Source organism: Fringilla coelebs (genome assembly GCF_963513975.1).
Source record: "Fringilla coelebs genome assembly, chromosome: 1".
NCBI lineage: Eukaryota > Metazoa > Chordata > Aves > Passeriformes > Fringillidae > Fringilla > Fringilla coelebs.
The window spans coordinates 99,843,605-99,865,294 of record NC_140028.1 but is presented as its reverse complement, the minus strand read 5'-3'; the positions used below and the strand labels follow the sequence as shown (position 1 = coordinate 99,865,294).

Sequence of the window (21,690 nt, the reverse complement as noted above, 5' to 3'; positions counted from 1 at the left end):
ACAGTGTAACCCCTTGAGTCCTTTCTTCAGTTCTGCATTCTCAAAATGTGTCTGGTATACCTCTGAGGAGGCAGGGACCAGGCTGGGAAGGACACCTTTGCCCCTGTGACCTGGCAGCAGGAAGAATGAGAAGGGGGTCAAGTGCCTCTCTGCTGAAATCCCCAACTATGCTGCTTCATGGGAAGAGGCACCACCAGGGATTCTTGGTTCACCTTTCCTGTAGCTCTGGTGGGACCTGTGTTTCATCACTTTGGGAAGTGATAATATAGTGAAAACTTTTTATGGTTTGTGGGTGTTTATTGGGCTTTGTTTTTCCTTTGGAGCCTCTGTGACAGCTTACACTGCTCTAACAACAAACAGCTGGAACTGTATTTTCCAAAAAGACCATGTGAAGAAGCAAAGGTTTTCTTTCTTCCCTGCTTTAAAAAACCCAACTCCAAAACCTCAGAACGGTTAGCTTCATCTACATCTATCCAAAATGTCACTTTTTGGCACACAGGTCAGCCAAGAAGGCATAACACTTTTTCAGATAGGCTTCACTATCTTCTTTTTCTGATCTGACATTGCTAATTGAGTAGGTGGAACAGGATAGGCCCTGTGGCTGTGGGAACCCTCCCTCTGATGCCCTGTCGCCAGGAGCTGAGCTGCCTTACAGTTTGTACTGTTTGGCAGGGAAGTGACTACAGAGACACCACACAGGGCAAGATCCAGCATGAGACAGCTTTTACAAAGCAACTGCTAGATAATAAGGCAATTAAAGATGAGAAGTGCAACTGGCAGCCACTGTTCCAAGCTGCCATGTGCTGCAAGGTGAACTGACGGCAGAGGGAACAGTGACAAATTAAACAGCCCTGCCTTCCTGCACCAATCTGTTATTTTAGCTTTATGCAGTCAGAGGCATCACAAGGATGGATGTCTCTTTACCTGTCCCATTCTGCTTCCCTCCTGCTGCCTAACCCTATCTTACCTAACAGCTACAAGCTGGATTTACCACAATCCACTTGTAGATGTCAAGGAGAAGCAAGCAGTGGTTTAAAGTCAGGTCCCTGTGACAAATCACACTGGCCCTGACTGTGAATCGACATGAAACCAATGAAAACATATGGGAAAAAAGTGAACAGTTTCACTAGGAAAGGCTGCTGCATCAAACACCCTGCTGGGCAGGGATCAGGCAGCACAGTGGTGACTCTAGCCTTGCTGTGAGGTGACACACAGCACAAGTGCTTCTTTGCACCTCTCATGTGCTATTTAGAGGTTAGAGATCTGCTGTGCTAGAAAAGCCCCAATGCCGTTACAACCTACACCTGAATTTGTACAGATTGTACAGATTGTCCGCAGACCAGAACTGATCCTCTCCATCCAAAAAAAGCAGCAGTTTCTCTTGGCCATGATGCCCGTGAGTGGCACAAAGGGCAGTGTGAAACAGAAATACGACCCTTTGCCTGCAGCATACCTGATGTTTCCTTCTGATAAAGCCTAGCTAGAGGAACGTTTCAAACTTCCTCAGAACTGGGAAACAGCTGTTACTCAGGCAGACAGAGAGATTTCATACATATGTTATACAAACCAGTTCATCCCAAGTCTGGCTTCAGCTGCAAACTCTTCAACAGGATCTGTGTGGCCACAAAGGAAAGCAGAGCTTTGCACTAAGCACCGTACACTAAAAATCATCTGGGAGCAGCAGCAGGGAAGGCATGTACAGTGCTAGGAAAATGGGAAGGTTACAAAGCCAGCAATCTGCCCTCTTTCTGGCATGTGTTTCATCCTGCAGGACTATGAGATAAGGAAGCAGCTCAGCAGTCAGATCAGTGGGACAGCTATCACCGCAGTGCTGGAGGGAAGGAAGGAGAACCACAATGAAGAAAAAACCAGACTCACACAAATTACCACCACATAGCTTGATCTTTACTAATAAAGCCAAAGAACAAAACATCAGCATTTTTTCCTCTTTTCTGCCCAAAGAGCATTTCCATTTTTAACACTACTGCTTTTTGCAACAGGTGGACTATTACACACAGACAAAGCAAACCGGGGAATATTAAGACATTTTCTACATTTGTAGTTTGATGTCATTTCTGAAGACAATGCCTTGGTGAAATGCACTTTTTCACCTTCACACTGTATCTTTCCATAAGGGGCCACCTAGATATCACAATGCTGTGACAAACAGAAAGGAGGAGCCACGGGGAAAGTCACATCAGGAAGATGAGGCAGATGCACTATCAAGACACTTCCCAGCTCGATACATTTCCAGTCTTACTGAGTTCTGAGAGGGTTCTGCAGAGAAAGATGGTGCCAGGCCTCACCATGGCAGAAGGCTGGCTATGGTACAGAAGAGCAGGTAGCCGACTTGCTCATTAGCTTGACAGGTAGGTACACTCCAGCATTGTGGGGATCTGCTCAGCATTCAGCTGTTCTTAGTGTGTATATATCTGTGCATTTTTAAAACTAGCAGGTTTTAATTCCCTTTAGGCTCCAGCCAGCCAAACTCACCTCCCACGGGAGCCATTCCAAGCACAGTAGCCAAGACCAATATGCATATAATCAGTGAATGAAAAACCTGCCAGCTGACCCCCTAGTTAAACAGTCCATACAAGAGAGGCTTGGGATTTGCCAGGGTGGCCAGTGTTTGCCGGCAGTTCCTATAAATGTGGTGAGCCCTTTCCCTATTAACACACCCAACACGCTCTGCACCCACATGGAGGGGAAGGAACAAAGTGATGTGAAACAGGATCAGAGCTGGCATCTACCTCTGTTAGGATTTCTCTGAGATTTCCTGGGCAAGTTTCCTTCCTGACTTTTCTATGGGCAGGTTCAGGCATCGAGAGGCTGAAGAAAGAAAGAGTTAGCGCCTGGCATTCTTTGCATGGAGGAATCTCTCATCGAGATGCCTGTGCTGGTACACTGTGCACTGCCTCCATGATCAGCTCTTCCTGTTCCTCACTGATCCCTCCCATTAATAACTCCCTTTGTTCCTCACTTTTCTGCTCCTGTTTGCTTTAGCCCAGCTGCTTGCCATGCGGCATTCCCCACTCCCACTGCCTTTCAGCCTTTTCCCCAATCTCTGGCTGTAGAGATGCAGCTGGGTTTGTTGCTCCCATCTCACCTTCTGCCTTTGCCAGAGGGGTGGCATGCTGCTCCCATGTTTTAATCCTCCCTGACAAACCAGCAGAGAAGCCGCTACACTGTGACATTAAGCTGTTTGTGCACTTACACTGCTGCTGCCATCCAGCAGAATTGCACAGGGAAATGATTAACATCACAAGGGATTTGGCAATGGACACTGGAACGTGCTCAAGGAAGTCACCTGCCACTGACAAATCAAGACCGATTTATGCAGGAGCAACAATGCATCTCCAAGCCCAACCACAGACACTGGCACTCAGCAGATGGCCCACAAGTCACAGATATCCTGATGTGTGCCCAAAAGGTCAAACTGCCATCTGTCAAACTCGCACCCGACAGAAGATACCAATTAAAATCAGCACCTGGACTGACAGAGCACAAGGAGCCCTGGGGGAGGATGACCACAGAGCCTGAGTGACTGGGAGTGCACTACACTTCAGGTACTACCTGGACACATAAGCCTGCTCTAAGAGTACTCTGAGTATGTCCCACTCCTCCCAAACCAATGGTCTGATACTGAGGAGCACCCGGAGGCAGGTCTAGTATTCCACAACCCCACTACAGGGGGAAGCAAAGCACTAGCAGCAATTAAGATATGGGAAAAGAGCTTTTTCTGTGTGGATTTGAAGATGAATTATACTTCAGTTACAGCTGCTAGCAATGGCTTCATATTGCAGATAATCCTCTGCAGTCTCCAAAAGCAACTGGTATTTATATCACTCCTGTACTACTACATGGGAGGGGAGGGCCCAAACAAATCACCACTTTGGTTCCAAAGTAACAACCCATCCTGAGCTACCTGCATGGGAGGCTTGTCCTGGCACCCTCCCTTGCTCACCTGTATATGAGATGCTGCAGGAGAGGTTTATTCCAAATCGAGGTCTAGGAAAGGAGAAGCAGTTATGCTTTCCAGGCTCTGCTGTTGGTGGCAGAGGGAGGTTAGTCCGAGCAACTCCACCTGCAGTTTAAGCTCATGGCATGGGATGGGGCATTGCAGTGGTGGGGGGAAGCATCTCCACCCTGTTACAAGCACCTGAAACACTAACCAGCTGCAGGTAGGTACCAAAGGGAACCTCTCTTCCAAAGAAGCCTCCCACAGCAGCAGCAAAAGACAAGTCAGATCCCTTTCAACCTGCTAACTTTCTGAAAACGGCAATGGCCTCACGCCACTTCATCAAAACAGGCTGATCTCCACCAGCTCAGCTTGTAAGGACTGTGGAGAGAAAGGCAATAAAAAATGAACACAGAAACATTTTTCATCTCTTTGTAGGGCTGCCAGCACACCAGTGAAGCTGGGCACTGTCCTGCAGCAAACTCTCTCTGTGGGTAACCACGCTGCAGAAAGCAACACTGCTCTTGTGAGTCATGCACGAAGGTACAGGACAGAGATTCACACAGAGACCAGCTTTTGGCTAACAACAAGAGACTCGGATCAACACACAACACCAATAAACGTGCAGAGCATGGCAAAGACCTGAAGAAGACAAATACAACAGAAAAGAGAGAGTTCAAAACTTGACTTCTCTGGTCCTACATCTGAAGGTGTCACTTTAACAGAACATAAGCGTGGCTTCTCCTGTTCATGCTCTAATGACTTCATGGTCCTTTGGGGCAGAAGGGGTGAGAAAAGGGCTTTATCCATCTGTCGGTTCAGCATCAAGTTACTTCACTATCAGAGGCACGAAACAGTCTCATCTCTTTTGGCATCAGTTTCCTTTCAAAATGATGGTTTTAGCTGTCCTGTTCCACTTTGTTTTCCCTCCTTTGAGGTCTAAGTTCAAACGCTGGAAACTGGGAAGTCTCCGGTACTGAAATGTCTGACAGGAAGTGAATAGCTCCAGCCATGCCTAAAACAAAACGAGAAGGAGATCATTGTGCACATTAAAATAGCACAGCTGACAGCAGAGGCAACAGCACCTATTTGAGCACCTCCCTCACTAGGCCCGATAGAAAGGCAAGATCATCTGTACTTTGCCCAGGAAACCAAATTTTGTTTAAAAATACCAAAGGCAAGAATCAAGATGTCTCTTCTAATATCTCTTCTGCTGGACAACCTCAATGCTATTTCAAATTAAGAAAAGTTAATCCAAGTTTGGACTGTCCTTGATAGTTTGAGCAGCTCTTGCTTCTCCTTTCATTGCTTAAAAGAAAAAGCCAAAATTTTATTGCACTTGTGAAGTACAGATTCATTTCCTCACTTTCCATGAAGAGGCCATCCAGACCCCAAAGTGCATCACCCAACAGAATTCATAGGGTGACAGACAGGAGAGGCACAACAAGAAAATCATACAAATACAAGTTCAGTTTTATGATAAGCTAAAATCCAATTTTATAAACAGCTATGCATATATATTAAGGAACCTTTCTGAATTACAGTATCTGATGGAAACAAAACATTTAGGACAATTCCACAAGATGCACATGCAACTTCTGTTCAAAGCATGCATGTACAGGCAGAATTGGACAACTGCAAGCATGATTTTGGCTACAAAAAGAAACAAAACCCCAATTTAAGACGTTTTTTTCATCTTAAATATGAGACTTTTATATTCTTCTTTTAAAATTCCAGACAATTAAAAACCAAAATAAAAGATGTATGTCAGCATTCAAGCACAAATCATCCTGCTCTTGGCACTGTTTCACCTTCTCAACAAATTTCAAAGCTTTTATACAACAGATTGTATGCATGCTCTTTTTCCTGCCTACAAGAGCATGCAGGGGTGCTCTCAGGAATAGGAATACTGATGCTTTTCTCCTTTAAGCATTAAGACAATAACTCTGTATTTAGAAGGGCTGCATATAAACTCCTGCTCTCGTGTTCATTTATGCCCTGGGTTGGTAATTTGCAAATATCCTGGCTCGGCTGCTGTAATTTCAAGTATCTGCGGCAGGTGGCACACGAGGCTTGTTGTTCATGGAGCAGCCGCCGTGCTACCTTAAATCCACTTGGATCTGTAATTCCTTACTACTGATTCTGTAACATGAGGATGATACAAGGAATAGAAAATAAGCTATATTAAAAAAAAAAATACAAAGCTCTAGGAAAGTATCTGGTAACATCTTGGAACTTATAGATAAGCCCATAAGAACTCTGCACTGCTTTCCTGTTCAAGTGATTTGGGTTCATATTAAAACTACCTTTTCCTTGGTTGAGTATGGCAGCAGAGAAGGCCTAGCTCTGACAGCTAGCAGCTAGTTGGAGACCCCTTACCCACAGCTGCTCCTCTGCCCAGTCCCTCTGAAAAACCACCTGTGACAAAACTGTTGTCTGAACTTCTGTTTACTTTAAACCAAGCTGCATCAGCACAGTAGAATTTTATTCTGGATTAACACTGCCACTGCATTCGAGCTGCTGAAATGAAAGCAGGAGTGAGAGTTGTGTTGGTGAATGATTTTTCTTTGTCCTTTTCCACCCCCTGCCTTCTTTTAGACAGAGATGATGGTATGGGGTGGTTTAATAGTGGAGGAACCCACTGAAGTCTTCCCAACTCCTACACATGTGCCAAACTTGCAAGGATGCCCCTCTTTCCTGTAGTACAAGACCATTTGCAACACCATCACTTTACCTTCAAAGAGGGAATAAGGTCGGTCAGGAATACGACATCCATGTGCACCATACTCCAAACACCATTCAGCAAACTGGGGAACACATTAAAAAAAAAATATTTTTATTCAAGACTGTTAAATGTAAGCTTGAGTATCTGAATATCATCAATTAATAGGTACAAAATGTGAAGCAGTGTAAGCAGACACAAACACATAAATCACATAAATCACTGAGATCAATTTGTCCTCCTTCAACCATGACAAGGCCTACAATCAGGTTTTTAAATATGAATTTGCATAGAGTGAGTTTCAGTTTCATAACAATGTAATGGTGGGCTAGACATCTGCTTTTTGTAAATCAACCCTGCTACATGCCAAGGAAAAATGCTGTAAGAACAGATAAACTCAGTCAAAATTTTATTAATATTGTATCAGTCTCTTATCTCTCTTGGTGCTTAATTTATCCACAAACTGAGGACTTACAGCTGTTAATTGCATTTTGTTTTCTTTCATTTCTGTGCACCAATTTAGAGTATTCAATCTTCAGCTGTCATTAATTAGTTTCATTTATTTGCTCTCCCCAAGCCTTATGAAAAATCATTATAAATACAGTTAGACAATTATGGTCATCAATGTTTTGTTGCAGGAGATGGATTACCATTAAAAAGAGTTAACGGTGTCTTTTTCACATTTGATCAGCACTGCTGCAATAGCTACATTAGACACACATGGCTTATGAACCACACCTGGATCAATTCAGTAACAACCAGCTACTTCTTTATGGCTCCCCAGAGCATTAGGGGGGCACAAGTTCCCCTGGCATTTCTGTGCTCGGATGCAAACCACTGCTTGTTCGAAATACACGCATAGACTCATGCTAATCAAACAACTGAGAGGTCTCTCCCTGCTTCCCCTGCAATTTGGCCTACCTGCTAGCAAACACATCAAACTAGAGACGGTGCCCCTGCCCTAGAGCTGGGCCTTTATGAGGTCTAAGCATGATTCCAGAGCCATCGGGGTGTTCATTCAAAGGAAATGGGTGGTTTTTTTTCTTTCCCTCACCTCCCCACTCTGTTCTGTTTAAATATTTAGTGGAGGATGATGATCTTCTCTTGAAAGAGGTATGTGCATATGTGTGTGTCTTCAGGAAACGCAGGGAAAAAACCGCAAACCCTGTGATTCACACTGTTATTAAGAACTGATAAAACATTTTTGGGCACCCTCTGGGTAAAGATCTCCAAACTATGGTTTGATTCTCCCATGTAATCCTGTCTTATATGTGAGGACCAAACATGTTTATGGCATGTTTCTAAGATACAATCAATTCTTGCAACATCCATATCTGATTGCACACTAGCCTTGATTATTACTTCCAGCCTGGGAACTGCAACAGAAATTTTAAAAAATGCACCCTAGGCTACTGAAACACAACCATAATTTGCAAGTTCATAGCTTCAGCACAACTGTGATCCAGCAAGCCACAAGATCTTTGTTTAACTGGCAGGGGGAGAAGAGGGGGAAGAAACAATATCTTAGGAAGACACCTGACATTATTTGTCACACAGACTGGCATGCTTGCCACCAACAGTGGCAGTCACAAGGCTGAACAGCACAGGGCTCAATGCTCTGTTGCCTGGAGCCCAGGATGCCACAGCCCCTGTCTCCTCTTACAGACAGACCAGCTAAGAGTGCCTCAGCTCCAGACAATTTGAGTGAAAAACTGTGAAGATAAAATGTGAAGCACAAAACAGGGATCTCCTCTATTCACAAAACAGGGGTCTCCTCTATTCAAGTTCTTGTGGTTCAGTTGTGATACAGTTTCATGGCTTTCACGAGGTAAAACCAGGTATTCCAGGCAAGACTCCTTCCCCTAGGCTTGATGTTTTTGGTGTGAAGAAGTACTCCTGGGAGGGCAGCCATCTCATTCCCTCGGTTACATGCCTCTAGGTACCAACATAACTGCATGTTTGCTTCCTTGCACACTCTGGCTCAGAAAGAAAAGATTTCAAGAATGCCAGACAAGCAAATTCCTCTGCCAGTTTCCCCCTTACTCTGCCTGTTGTCTCCCCACTCTCCCACTTAGCATCCCCAAGGGGATGCTGGAGATGCTGAGTGGCAGAGTGGCTGCAAATCCACTGCCTGACTGCGGTGGGCAGCTCCAGCAAACAGTCCTTGGTCACTGCATCACAACCTCCTCCTTAAAGGGACTTCAGGTACGTAATAGAGTCTCTGCCTTTCTCTGGCTTTGAGACAGATATGTTAGCTTTTCTTCAGACAGGTGTGGACAAACACCAGGGCTCTCTTGGGCCACAAATGCAGCACCACCAGGAGCTGCCAATGCTGCCCAGAGCTGCACAAGGCGTGCTAGCATGGAGGATGATAGGGACAGTTGACAGCCATGCTGCCAGCAATGCCTGCAGGGTGCTGTGGCTCACACACCAGCAGTGGTGACTCCAAGCGTAACAAAGTCACACATTTGGGACTACTAGGGTAGTGGGAGTACTAGGGTTTTATTTCAATCTAGGATGCAGGTATGTATACAGGTGTCCTCATAGCATGATGCTTTGGTAAATGTGAGACAAGCAGCAGATTTTTAAAGCTCTGCTGAGAGAGGACAGGCTGACTGCAGAGATGAATACAGTAACTTATGGCCAATATTCACTAAAAAGCACCTAGGAAGCAACTCATCAAATTTCATTTGCAATACTGTGTAAAAGGCTTCGGCTAAAAAGCTGTGTACACAATATGAAACCTCATGTCAGTGAATTAAACTGAAAAAAAAAATTCAACAAACCAAACCAAGGTCTTACAAGGTAAGGAAACAGGCAGAGAAAGCCTTCTCCTTCAGTAAGTGCTAGCACAGTCAGGAGCTGAGAGCAGAACTTGAACAATTCCAGTGGAAAAATTCTGAGTGTGTCTTTCTCTGCAATTTGTATTAATAAAAAACTCTAAGTGAGCAATTTTATAACTGCAATTCAGAGCTCTAAAAGCCCCAAACAGGCACTAGTCTGAAAACAAATAATTACAAAATACAAATACAAACAGCTTGAGGACCTGAGGAGGACAGTGAAACTCTCAGTGGAATAATTAGCACCACATAACATCAGTCTGTTATTGTTCAGGCAGGCTAATTTTCAGGCTCTTATTTTCTTCTGAATACATTTAGTCCCTCCCCTCTTACAAATAATTTGTCTGTTTCACTCTGCTTATTAAGACAGTGCTTGCCCCACATACACAGTTGAAGTCACCCAGTCAAAGTGAGTGAAGTGGAGCAAGTGATGGGCCCTGTTATCCCACCCAATGTCCCAGCCAGCCCCAGGGCACATCAGCCCACTCCCAGCCCAGACTACCCTTGTACAGGCACTGGGATGTGAAAGGGAACAGTGATTTTGCTGGGATGCTGCAGAGCTCACCTTGCAAGCTCGGTAGAGGTACTTTCTGTCCTGAGTTAGGTTGTAGAGAGACAAGAAGGAGTAGCCATTGCCAGCAGTACCATGGCAGATCCCATACCCTTTTCTCAATAAACCTCTCTGCCAGATGACATCACTGCAATCCATAGCATCTTTCAGGTATTTATCCTCTTTAAAAGTCTGTAGAATAAAAACAGAGAATAAACACACATCAATTGAAGTACTAATGAAAACAAAAGGAAGCTGCTCCTGACAGATGTTTTGCCATTTGTGTAGGGTTTTTCCATATAAAATTTGTTTTGAATTTTAATAATCTATTCTTCATAGACTTCTCTTTCTTTTCTTAGTAAGTTGTTTCTCCTTTTCCTCCAGGGTAAAAGAAAAGAACTTTTCTGGGGTTTGCTTTCAAAATCAGGACCCCCAAAGAAAAACCTCAAGTTCAAGGCCTCCTTTGGTTCTAAAACCTACAATCTATTTGAACGTTGTGTGGTCCTTTTTTCTTCATTTTCTATTCCCAAACCAGAATTTGAAAATACAGAAATGTGATGCTGCCTCCAAGAAACGTAAAACAGAATAATGGATATCAAATCTGGTCCTAAATTGCTGGTCTGGTCTTCATGACTAATTCTTCCTGGTTGCTCACTGTCTGCCTTCAATTCCATGTCAAAAATGCACAAGGATATCTCTCTGCAGAGCACAGGACTCTTTTTGCTGTCACAAATACAAGCAGGAACCCTACAATTCCTTTATGAGTACTTGTACTAGTATATTTGTATAGTATATACTCAGAAGCAGTAGTCACTTTGAGCAAAGGAACACTTTTGCAAAGTTTACTGCAACTGATACGCATTTTAAACATAGAGGGCTCATGCAGAAAGAAGCAAACAAAAGCAAGTAATTTAGCTGATTAACACCAGAATTCCACCTTTATAAAGCCACTTTGTTGCTCACCTTTGTCTAAGTCACTTTACAGATCAACAAACAAACCCCAAACCAACAACAACAAAAACCACTACCAAAATAACCCCAACAAAACAAACCTGAAGCACTACTGTAGACCTAGTCCTTTAGAGATGGTATCCCCTGCCAAACTATTTAGTAAGATAACAGAAGCAACTAACATGCAAGATTCTTAAATTCACAAGCTTGATTCAGGAAGTGCCTCTCTCTGAACAGGGCTTGCCAGCTGCTTAGCTATAACATTTTGAATTAAGGCCTGGCGACAGGACTTGATTTCCAGGACAAACACTGCTGTCTGTTATCACAACTCCTGTGCCTGGTATGAAAGCATAGCCAGCAAAACACATGCCAACTTTTTTCTTTCAGTGCTTCAAAAAAAAAAAGAATATAAAGAAGAATAGAAAAACATATGTTTCATCACTTTAAACACAGAAAGAGGCCAAAAAGGTGACTGCTAATCAGAACTTGGTCCTATCCCTCTCAGCTCTTGCAAAACATTTTGTGCTGGGGAAAGCATCACATTGACAAAGAAGGAGAGAGTGGAAAAGTGTTTAGTCAATCTCCTACCACAGCCCAAAGAAAAAGCAACTGCAACTGCTGTTACATGCAGCAATGCTGTAAGAAATGTAAAGTTCACATTTCAGGTAGCAGCATGAGTAATTATTCCATAAACCAAGCCTGCTTTTCATCAGCCCACCCAGATGCCAACCCGGGAATCTGTCAAGGAGGGCTGTCAAAAGCAAGAATCGATTTGCATAAATTTAATTAAACTGCATACTTTCAAATGTCACACAGATCAGAAGCACACAAAAAGTCAGGTAGCAAACCTAGTTAAGAATGGAGAAGGGCAAACAGCAGCCTTGTGGTAGCTCAGCAATTTTATTTACGCCCTGGAAGAGGCCTGGGATCTTAGCTTCAATGTTAAGTTCTCAAGAGTTATATCTTAATAAAGGAGTAATTTATGGAAGACATTCTTTGGCAAGGCACATGAACCTATATTTTTGAAAACCAACATCATTGTTAAAACTCTTAGGATGAAGATTCAAAGAATTTAGGTCAAAGTTCTCACACCCAGGATTCTGATGCCAAACTCTTTAAATAAATGCCTCTTTTCCAAGAAAGCTTAGTAACTGCCAGTGCCCTGAGAAGAAATTTTACCCACTTATTTTCTCTTTAAAACATACCAATGTAAGAATTCTGAGATTTTTAGGTTCTTGTTCAAAAAGCCTAGCTATAGAAAGATACTATATAAAGTCTTGCAAACAAACAGGCCTGCATATAAGTCTCTCTGTAAAGACAGAAATGTATATGTACATATATATGTGTATATATATATATATACACAAATATCTAAGAGCTTGGTGCTAATTACACCAAGGCTGTGGCTTTGATCCCTGCTTGGGCCACTCTCTTAAGGGCTGGACTCGATGATCACTGTGGGTCCCCTCCAAGCCAGACTATTCTGTGAATCTGTGAAATCTGTGAACACAGAATGATTTACCTTATAAGCTTGCATGAGCATGTGGATGACTCCAGGGGCCCCATGGCACCAGTGAACCAGCCTGTCAGTCTCATTGCTCAGCGACGATGGGTAATTCCCAGATCGGAATTTTTTATGACGCACGTAGTCAATGCTTGGCTTCACCAGCTCTGTCAGGGTCTCCTGGTCCACATGTGCAATTGGCTAAGGAAAACATTAAAATAAACATTACTAAATACATCAACAGAAGTAGTAACAAACTGTGTATCAACACTTAATTCTACAATCTGTTTTCAAGTATCCTACATAAGTGCCCTTGATCCAAATACTGTGAATCACATCCTACAGATTTAATTAATGCCTGCTTATTACACGCTTGCTAAGAGCATTTTTACAGTCACTGCAGAGACAAAGAAATTGGGGCATCAGGTTGTTACCTGTCTTAATGGAGGTGACACAGAAAGATTATGGAAGAACTGAGAACAGAGTATGACAACTCCCAGACCTCTCTTTGTAACTTAAAATAGGAAGAACACTTACAGGAGAAAGACAGTTTTGTACACATGGTGCTCATAATACACACTTCCAACATACTGGGTTACACATTTTGTTTTAAAAATAACTATTTCCCAACAAATGAAAGAAAGTGTATACAGCAGCATACCTGGCAAGAGATTTATGAAGGCTGAAGTTTTCCATCATAAACAAAGCTCCCTGAAGCTATGGGCTATAAATCTGCATTTCCAATTTCCAAAGCAATAGCTACCTCACCAAATATCTAAACATCTTTGTACTACAAAATAATTCGGTTGCTCTTAGGAATTTCCTTTCTAACTTTTTTGTTTAATTTACATCCTTGTAAAATGGAGAATACATCCATCATCCTGCATGTTCCTTGTAACTAAAAGTTTAGAAGCCAAGTAACTGTGGTGCCGGCAGCTGGTCTTGGTTAGCATTCCCTCCACTACCAGCCCATCTTCCACCATTGTAACAGCAGAGCTCTCTATTTTGACACAATCTATATGATTTCTGGAATTTCTGCAAGCTGTGGGAACAACCACAGGCACTAGAGCCTATAACAGCCTAATAACTGAGCTTTTTTTTTAAATAACTTGTCTTTATTATTGATTCAATATCATAAAATTTCACTGTTTCCCACCAGCTCCATCACATTTGTATTCAACAGGTGAGCACACTTCTAGAATTCAAAGTCTGACAGCCAAATTCAATAGCTATATTTTGAGTAACCTGAAGAAACGAGAAGCGTCTATTTCCCCTCAGCCAGAAGACCTCTGCTAGACTTCTATCCACCAGGTCCCTCAAGCAGACTGTTCATGATGCTCATCAGATATACACCTGAATACAGAGCAGCTTGTCATGAGAAACACCCCAAGAACAGCCGTCACTCAGAACCCTCCTCCCTGTGTGGTAGGGAGGCTTCATAGGAATGTTTGTTTTGGGGCTCTTGATTTCACAAGGCAATCCTGCAGAAGAAAGCAAAGAGGATGGGCATCGGCAATAAATGCCTTCAGTCTTGAGCTATTCAAGGCAAGCCCAGGCCAGCTCAGAAATCCTTAGGAGGTAAATCCAAGAAAAGCAGAGCTCTTTACAAACCTCCTTACCTCATGCTTCCAAGAAGATTTGAGCACAAGTGAGTTTTTTGCCCAAGCTGCTGAGGTTCCCTGCACTTACTTCAAACAGCTAAAGAGTAACCTACAGGTGTGTGTCCCAACTTTCTGGCCAAGAGCAATGGTATGCAGACACTTTTTCTTCAGGGTTAGTGAAAGGATCTTGGAATAGAGACTATCTAGCTAGCACTTCAGAATTCCCCCTCTACTCCTGGATTAATTATTTAACATGTCTAAACTCTTATTCTTCCAGTAGCCTGTAAATAACTCCAGCAATACATGTTTAAGTGTTTGGACAACACTCTGGGTACATGGTATGATTCTTGGGGTGTTCTGTGCAGGGCCAGGAGTTGGACCTGATGATCTTGATGTGTCCTTTCCAACTCAGCATATTCTGTGATTTTATAAGTGTTGTACAGGAATTACCCTCAGTAACCTTCACATCTCAGGTGCAATGTTCAAATGCTTTTTTTTTGTTATCAAATAACCACTCAACAAACCATCTCTTGAATTCTTTGATGAAAATACAGCAAAATTCACCCCATTTGGCGTGGGAGGGATGAGGAAAGGATGGGACTCTGATATGCCATCTTCTTCTGCAGTGGATGACTCAACTTTGCATGACTCACAATATTTAACATACAGTGAAAATATGGTAATCTAATGCTGCATAAACAATGGCTTTCTGGTAATTCTTAAAAGCAGCAATTACATGTAAAGGAAAAATAACTAGGATTTTAACATGTAGACAGAGTAGCTTCTGCTCAAACCAAAAAGCACTGTGCAACGATTTCTGCTATCAGCCTTAAATAGTAAATGAAGGATGAAGCCTTTAAAGAGCCTTCTTTAGAAGACTAGATTTTTCTCTGAGAAGCTAGCATTACCAGGGAAAGAAAAATAGAAGCCAGAAAGCTGAAGGAAGCAGAAGAGCGTGGACAACCTTGTTGAAGAAAGCAGTAGGTAAAGACAGGAGCAGGGTAAATCAGAGCAACCTGAGGCCCCGGTGGGATGGTCACTGCAGAAAATGGGAACAGTAAGGTTAAGACATGCCCCAGGTAGCAGAGCAGTAGCTACTTCTATAGCAAAGTCAGCTGGTTTAACCAGAACTGCTGGTGGAAATGGTGTAAGGTAATCTGAAATGCAGCACTTTTTCAAAGCAAGGAATGGCTGAGCAGTGGCAGCACCAAATACCAGCTCAATCACTTCTGCAGTGTACATTTGTACACAGCTGCAGACTGTGAGGATGTACAGTCCTTCCATTTGCCTGAAGAAAACTCATTCTGCATGAACTGGCAAGGAAATTGAGATTTACAGAGATGTGGTACAGACTGGCAGCGGCACCTTCAAAAACCAGAGACAGGTGCAATAAAGTTTTGCAGCTCTACGGCAATCGTCTATAATGCATCTTAAGGCTCTTTTCCCAGACTGTAGAACAGAAATAATCATAACCCTATTGCAAATCTCAGGGCAGGGGGGAATTGATTTAAGTATGGGAAAGAAGAGAGGAATCTGACTAAGGAAAACAGAAAGAGGAAAGCAGGGGTCATAAATACACTAAAGAACATCGGACTTTTGTGTGAGAAATAGGGGAGCAAAGGAAGAAGATAAACATCTAAATAATAAAAGCACACTGAAGACTAATATGTGATTAAGGATAGTCTTCCAAAAGCACCAAGACAATGGGGGAAGGGGGGGTGGGAATCACTACAGAAAAGAGGAGGGGCATGGAGGACAGCAGGCATCACCGGTGCAATCATTTAAAAATAGCAAAAAATTGAAGAGTGATGGATAGTGAGTAAGTGAATTTTTAGCTGTTCTAACTGCAGGCACCAGAAGAAGTAAGTATGAAAATGAGAGAAAGCACTTCACTGTCTTTGCTGAAGACAAGAAACCAGATCCTGAAAAGCTGGTGCTTTGAACCACAGCTCAAGACTTAATTCATTCTAATGTGATCAAAACCTAGCCACAGTTTTCTTCTGCTATCAAACCTCACGTAGCACCTCAGCACAGTTCTGTGCTGCAGTCTAACTCCAAATTGTGAGACCCTGATCCAGCACAACACTGCACATGCATGGAAGCTGAAGATAAGATCCCTCTGATCAAAAAGTCACTTCTACTTCACCCCAATCAAGAGAGGATGATCTTACCTGCATGAGCATGTAATAGATGCCAGCCACTCCATGGGCTGCTCCAACATACTGCTTCCTGTGCCACTGGTACAGCAGAGGACAGCGGTCTGTTTTCCGCTCCTCCTTCGAGAAGTTTTTGCCTGACTCAATAATAGCATCTATTACCTAAGAAAAAAAACACACCCTGATCACCTGAGTTGCTTACTTCAATTCAGAGGGTTTTGCTTCTGCATGACTAAACCCACAACAAACAATAAGCCACAATACAGCGATAGGACAGCAATATTCATTCATTTGGATTTGAGTGCTGAGGGGAAAAAAGGTATTTTCCTTAATGATGAACTCAATTATATTTTAAGAGTAGAAATTTAGTCTATCAATATTTCTAATTACTTTTTTCCAGCCCTGGCTTCTCTGGTTCTGATATCTGCAAAACAGTCATGCATGTTCCCCACACTAAATTTCCTTTCCTTTAACTTAAAATACTTCCACACTTCTGTCTAAAGATTTTTTTTGTAACAACGTCTCAAGTCGTCAAAACTAGCTGCATATTGACTTATTTCCTTGGCTGGACACAGACCCACCCACACTGGCCTGTCCCAGCCCGAGCTGGGCAGCAGGGAAAGGGGGAAGAGACTGGATGGACAGATGAGATTGGGTTTCCAGCTCTAGGTCCCTCTTCTCTCCAGCATCCCTCTCTTAAATTGCTTGAAATATGTATGAGAGTGATCCCGATTCAACCTCAGTGATACTGTGATGCTGGAGAGAGAAAAGTGTCCTACCTCTTTGATAACAGACTGTGGAACAGTGTCTGGACCAATTTCAGTGTTCAGGTACAGCAAGGCATACAGGTAACCTGCTCTGCCATAGAGCAGCTCATCTGGAAGTTCAGAATCTGTGCTGACGACTGTCCTCTGGAGCTGCAACAACCTGCATCAGACAAGGAAAGTGGGGAGAGAGGATCTTCTGTAGAGACCATGCTGCATTGTACAAGCCATCAATCCAAGCAGAAGCAGAACAAATGGTGAAGCCCCACCAACCCCCTTCAACCACTCCCAGTCCAGCTGGGAGCAGGAGCTCTGCACACCTGCCATCTTGGAGATGGGAAACTGAGCCAGAGCCAGGTCAGTATCAGCACAGCTGTCAGGATTCTGTGCAGACAGAAACAAATGCAGGGTAGGAGATGAAGAAGCCCAGAGAGCTACTCCAGCAAAGACAGAAAACTCCAGGAGCCTCTGGGAATTTCACCAAAGTGAGGAACACTTAATTATACATGTTTAAGAGGGAAAAAAACAAACACACAAAAAACCCCAACACCACCATTCCTCATTTGCTCTCCTAAGAAAACACATTGTCTCAAACATTTAGCACCTCAGTTTTGAAAAGGACACTGCTACAATGCACAAGTGTTTTGCATGCCTTTAGCAGTGAAAAAAGAAACAAGATGCCCTGGCTATGGTACCTCTCATTTTCTCCAGAATGACTCTCTGCTAAATACTCTACCAGGCTGTATTAGCACTGAGGTGGATCAGAGATCTGTGTTACGGCCACTCCCTCCCTGTCTCTTCTCATCTTTTTTGATTAAATTGATACTCAGATGAAACCATGCTGATGATCACATTTTAAATTGGGGGAGGGGTAACAACAATCTGGATTAAGACCAAATTCAATTCCCAGATTCCCCCAGTTATTATTTCTCAGGAGAAATGTTAGCTTTAATATCAGGCCATAGCAAAACCACTGACCTCAATCATGTGTTTATGCTGCCCCTGCTTAATACTAGGGGAAAAGCTACTAAAAAACCTCAGTTTTATATCTCCTTTCTCAGAACTATGCTTTGGGTTTAGAATTAAATTATTTTCTTCTAAATTGTCCACTATTAAGTTTTATTGTTGAACTCATACAACTGGACAAGGTAAAAAGTTAAAAGTGAAATCACAGATTACATTTTGACATCTATAATGTACCACTCAGCTGGTGTCATGTATATATTTGTAAACAAAAAAGTTATAACATAAACAATCAAACTAAACTCCTTTTCACTACTCCTCATAGAAATTACTTTCCAAGGAGAGGCAACACTAGAAGATTTACTGCTAATCTCATTTTGCTATACTCATACTTTTTGCCTTACAGCAAGCAATGCTGCTTTCTGAGCTGCATTCAAAATGACATGCCCAAGCTTACTGCCAGTTGTAAAAGGCAAAAACCCCAAACCTAACACTCACTTCAAAACTGAAATATTCATTCAGGAACAGCAGCAGAGGTTAATCACACTAGGATTCTAGAATAGAAAGAGACCAATTACATTTCCAAACATAAAATAGAATGGAGATGAGGACATAAGCCTCATTGCAAATTCTGCCAGCCTGAGGTGTGCTGCTGGACAGCTATCAGATGGACTGCGGTGCTGAATGCAAACCCCACAGTGTTCCAGCCCTTGCTGGGATAGAAATCAACTCTGTACCAGCACAGGCACAGTCAGCTCTCTAATGAAGCTACATCTGAATGGGATTTCTTGAGACATTTGTTCCATTTAGATTACTTTGAAAAAAGGCTGGAATTTTTTCAGGCCACCCTTCATATGCTCTGACCTAATTAAATTCTTTGCCTTTACAAATCTGCTCCTGCAAATACTTTCTCTTTGTTATATTAAATTTTTGTTACGCATCAATCCAATACACCGTGTTTCTGTCTGCCTGCATGCAGATCCTACTGTACATATGTTTTGTAATGAATCTACAATTAAGACCCACTCTTTACAGAAAGCATCACATACTGCACAAGCACTACATATTGCTGATGACAAGAGTGTGGCTTTTGTTAAATGTCACTTCAATGTGACAAAATCAGAACGTGCGTTCACTACAGATATGCCCAGGACATCCTGTCCTAAGAGCGATAGAGGACTCAAGATAACTGACTAAATATGAATCAAGTGCAAGCCAGCTTTAATAAAGATAAAGCCTATTTTGTATTCTTGTATCGAAAACTTATCAGGAGAGAAAGTGTCCATTCTTTAACCCTGTCCTCTAAAATTTCACTTGCAAAGTTACTGAACCAATGCTCTCTACAAATGAAGGGCGTGACATTTCCCACCATCAACCACTTACTTGGCAACACATTCTTGAGATTCACTGCTGTTTTTCAGCTTGTGGTAAACCACCGCACCCACTGCCAAAGGCCCAGCATCACCACAGAGGAAAGTAACTCTTCTGCCATTCAGATTGCGAAGGATTCTCTTCACGTAATCAAGAGATCGCTGCAAGTGGCTCTGGTTTTTTGTGACGCGGTATAGTTGCAGATATAAGAGGGCAATACCTGAAATGAACACATGAAAAAGAGAGAGTTTCACTTACTTTTCTCTCTAAGTGTATCATATTCCCCTCTTTGGTGCCTCTGAACCAGTAACTCAAATGTGACCAGGTATTTTGGCAATAAAAACATGTCAGTCAAGGGTCCTAGCTTATGCAGTGTGAAGGCACTGGGCCACTATTTGGATGACATTTCAATGGGATCGCAGGAAAAATAAAAATTATTGGACTAAAGCCCAACGGTAGAGTCCTGATTTCCAAAAAAAAGAAGAAAACTCATGACTCAGGCCTTAACACTTGGCAAACTGTATTGGGTCTGCATAGCCCAGCCTTGGTAGCGGGGGGCTGCAGGCTTTTGTGAGAAAATGCTGAAAGCTTCCTCCATATTCTGGCAGAGCCAATCCCTGGTGGCTCCAAAGGCTGACATGCCACTGGTCAAGGCTGGGCAAATTAGAAATAGTGGTAATACCTCTGCAATAACAGATTTAGGAAGAAAAGGAAAAAAAAGTTATTGTGCAGCTGTAATTGTGGCCAGAGAAGACTGGAGTGAGAATGTGTGAGACGAACAACTCTGCTGACACCAGGGTCAGTGAAGAATGAGAAGGGAGGACGTGTCCCAGGCACTGGAGCTGAGATTCCTCTGCAGGCTGTGGTGCAGATCATGGTGAGGGCAGCTGTAGCCCTGCAGCCCATGGAGGACCATGGGGATGCAGAGATCCATCTGCAGCCCATGAAGAAGACTCATGGAGCTTGTGCTTGAAGGACTGCACCCCATGGAGGAGTGACCCATGCTGCAGGTCTGCAGAGAGCTGTTGCTTGTAAGATGGACTCACACTGGAGAAGTTCATGGAGAACTGTCTCTCGTAGGAGGGACCCCATGAGGGAGCAGGGGAATGACTCTTCCTCGTGAACAGCAGGTGAAACCACGGGTGATGAACTGACTACAACCACCATTCCCTATCTCTCTGTGCTGCTGGTGGAGGATGTAGTGCTGGGAAGAAGGGAGAGGTGGGAAGAAGGTGTTTTGAAGGTCTTATTTTACTTCTCACCATTCTGCTCTGATTTTATTAGAAATAAATTCAATTAATATCTTTAATTCTAGCCTGTTTTGCCCATGATGACATTCAGTGAGTGATGTCTCCTGGTCCCTATCTCAACACATGAGGCCTTCATTATATTTTTCTCTTCCCTGTCCAGCTGTGGAGGGGAGTGAGAGAGAGGCTTCGTGAGTGCCCTGCATTCAGTCAGCATCAACCCACTACACAAAGAGATCACTGAAGATTCAAAAATTTGAGTTAAGAAGCACATGTGTGGCTGAGTATACTACCTGTACAATTCTCATCTATTATATGCAAGAAGTGTCTTCACATTTGATTTGTAAAAGGACCTTTTGATGAGTTTTTGGATTCAAGTCGCCAAGTTCTTCATACCCCCTAAAAGTATTTCACAACAAGATTACAAGCTTATACAAGTCAAGCAGGTTTATAAAAGCCAGAAGTCAAATCAGGGCTCTAAGAATGCCAGGAGGAACTATCAAGCTTCACTCCGTTGAACTCATTACATAGTTTTCCATTCAAAGAAACCAAAACCTTAAAAGTAACAACAATGTAGGCTGAAGGAAGTAAAACAAATCCATCTAAGGGGATGCCTGTTGGCCAACTGCACACATACATGTGCAGAAGTAAATCACTTATCTCCAGACCACACTGTAACTCAAACCCATTTCTGAATGGAGAGAGCACTCCTGAGTCTCATCCAGAGCCAAGTACACACAAGGCCCACTTAGCTCACAGAGAGGCTACCTCAGTAGTACCAGAACAACAGCACCACAAGAGTGCTGGTACATCCTCACATGTTCCCTGGGCAGGCTCTGAGCAAGCCTTTCTAGGTGAATCTAAGAAGAAAGCTGCAGAGTTTAGGTAGCCCAGTTCAACATCATGGGAACTTGTGGGCTGTTTACAGGGATTTGTGGAACCCTTTTATGCTGCAACAAATGTGTAAATATCTTGGCTTGACCAAAGGATGATTAGAAATGTAGCCACAAAGTCCAGTTCATCTCATCCTTCCTAGTGTTACTCAGTGCAACACCCTTAAAAT

General features: G+C 42.9%; 1 protein-coding gene across 1 annotated transcript in view; it reads right to left on the bottom strand.

Moving 5' to 3' along the window:
* Positions 1-1,949: 1,949 nt before the first annotated feature.
* The window catches only part of LANCL2 (LanC like glutathione S-transferase 2), a 32,315-nt gene continuing 12,574 nt past the window's right edge, over positions 1,950-21,690 (bottom strand). Inside the window, exons 3-9 of the mRNA XM_084204769.1 lie at positions 19,393-19,600; positions 17,062-17,209; positions 16,298-16,444; positions 12,544-12,726; positions 10,086-10,262; positions 6,693-6,765; positions 1,950-4,973 (exon numbers count right to left, since the gene is read on the bottom strand). Coding sequence (XP_084060895.1) covers positions 4,858-4,973; positions 6,693-6,765; positions 10,086-10,262; positions 12,544-12,726; positions 16,298-16,444; positions 17,062-17,209; positions 19,393-19,600 — 1,052 coding nt within the window. The 3' untranslated portion in view covers positions 1,950-4,857. The remainder of the gene's footprint in view (positions 4,974-6,692; positions 6,766-10,085; positions 10,263-12,543; positions 12,727-16,297; positions 16,445-17,061; positions 17,210-19,392; positions 19,601-21,690) is intronic.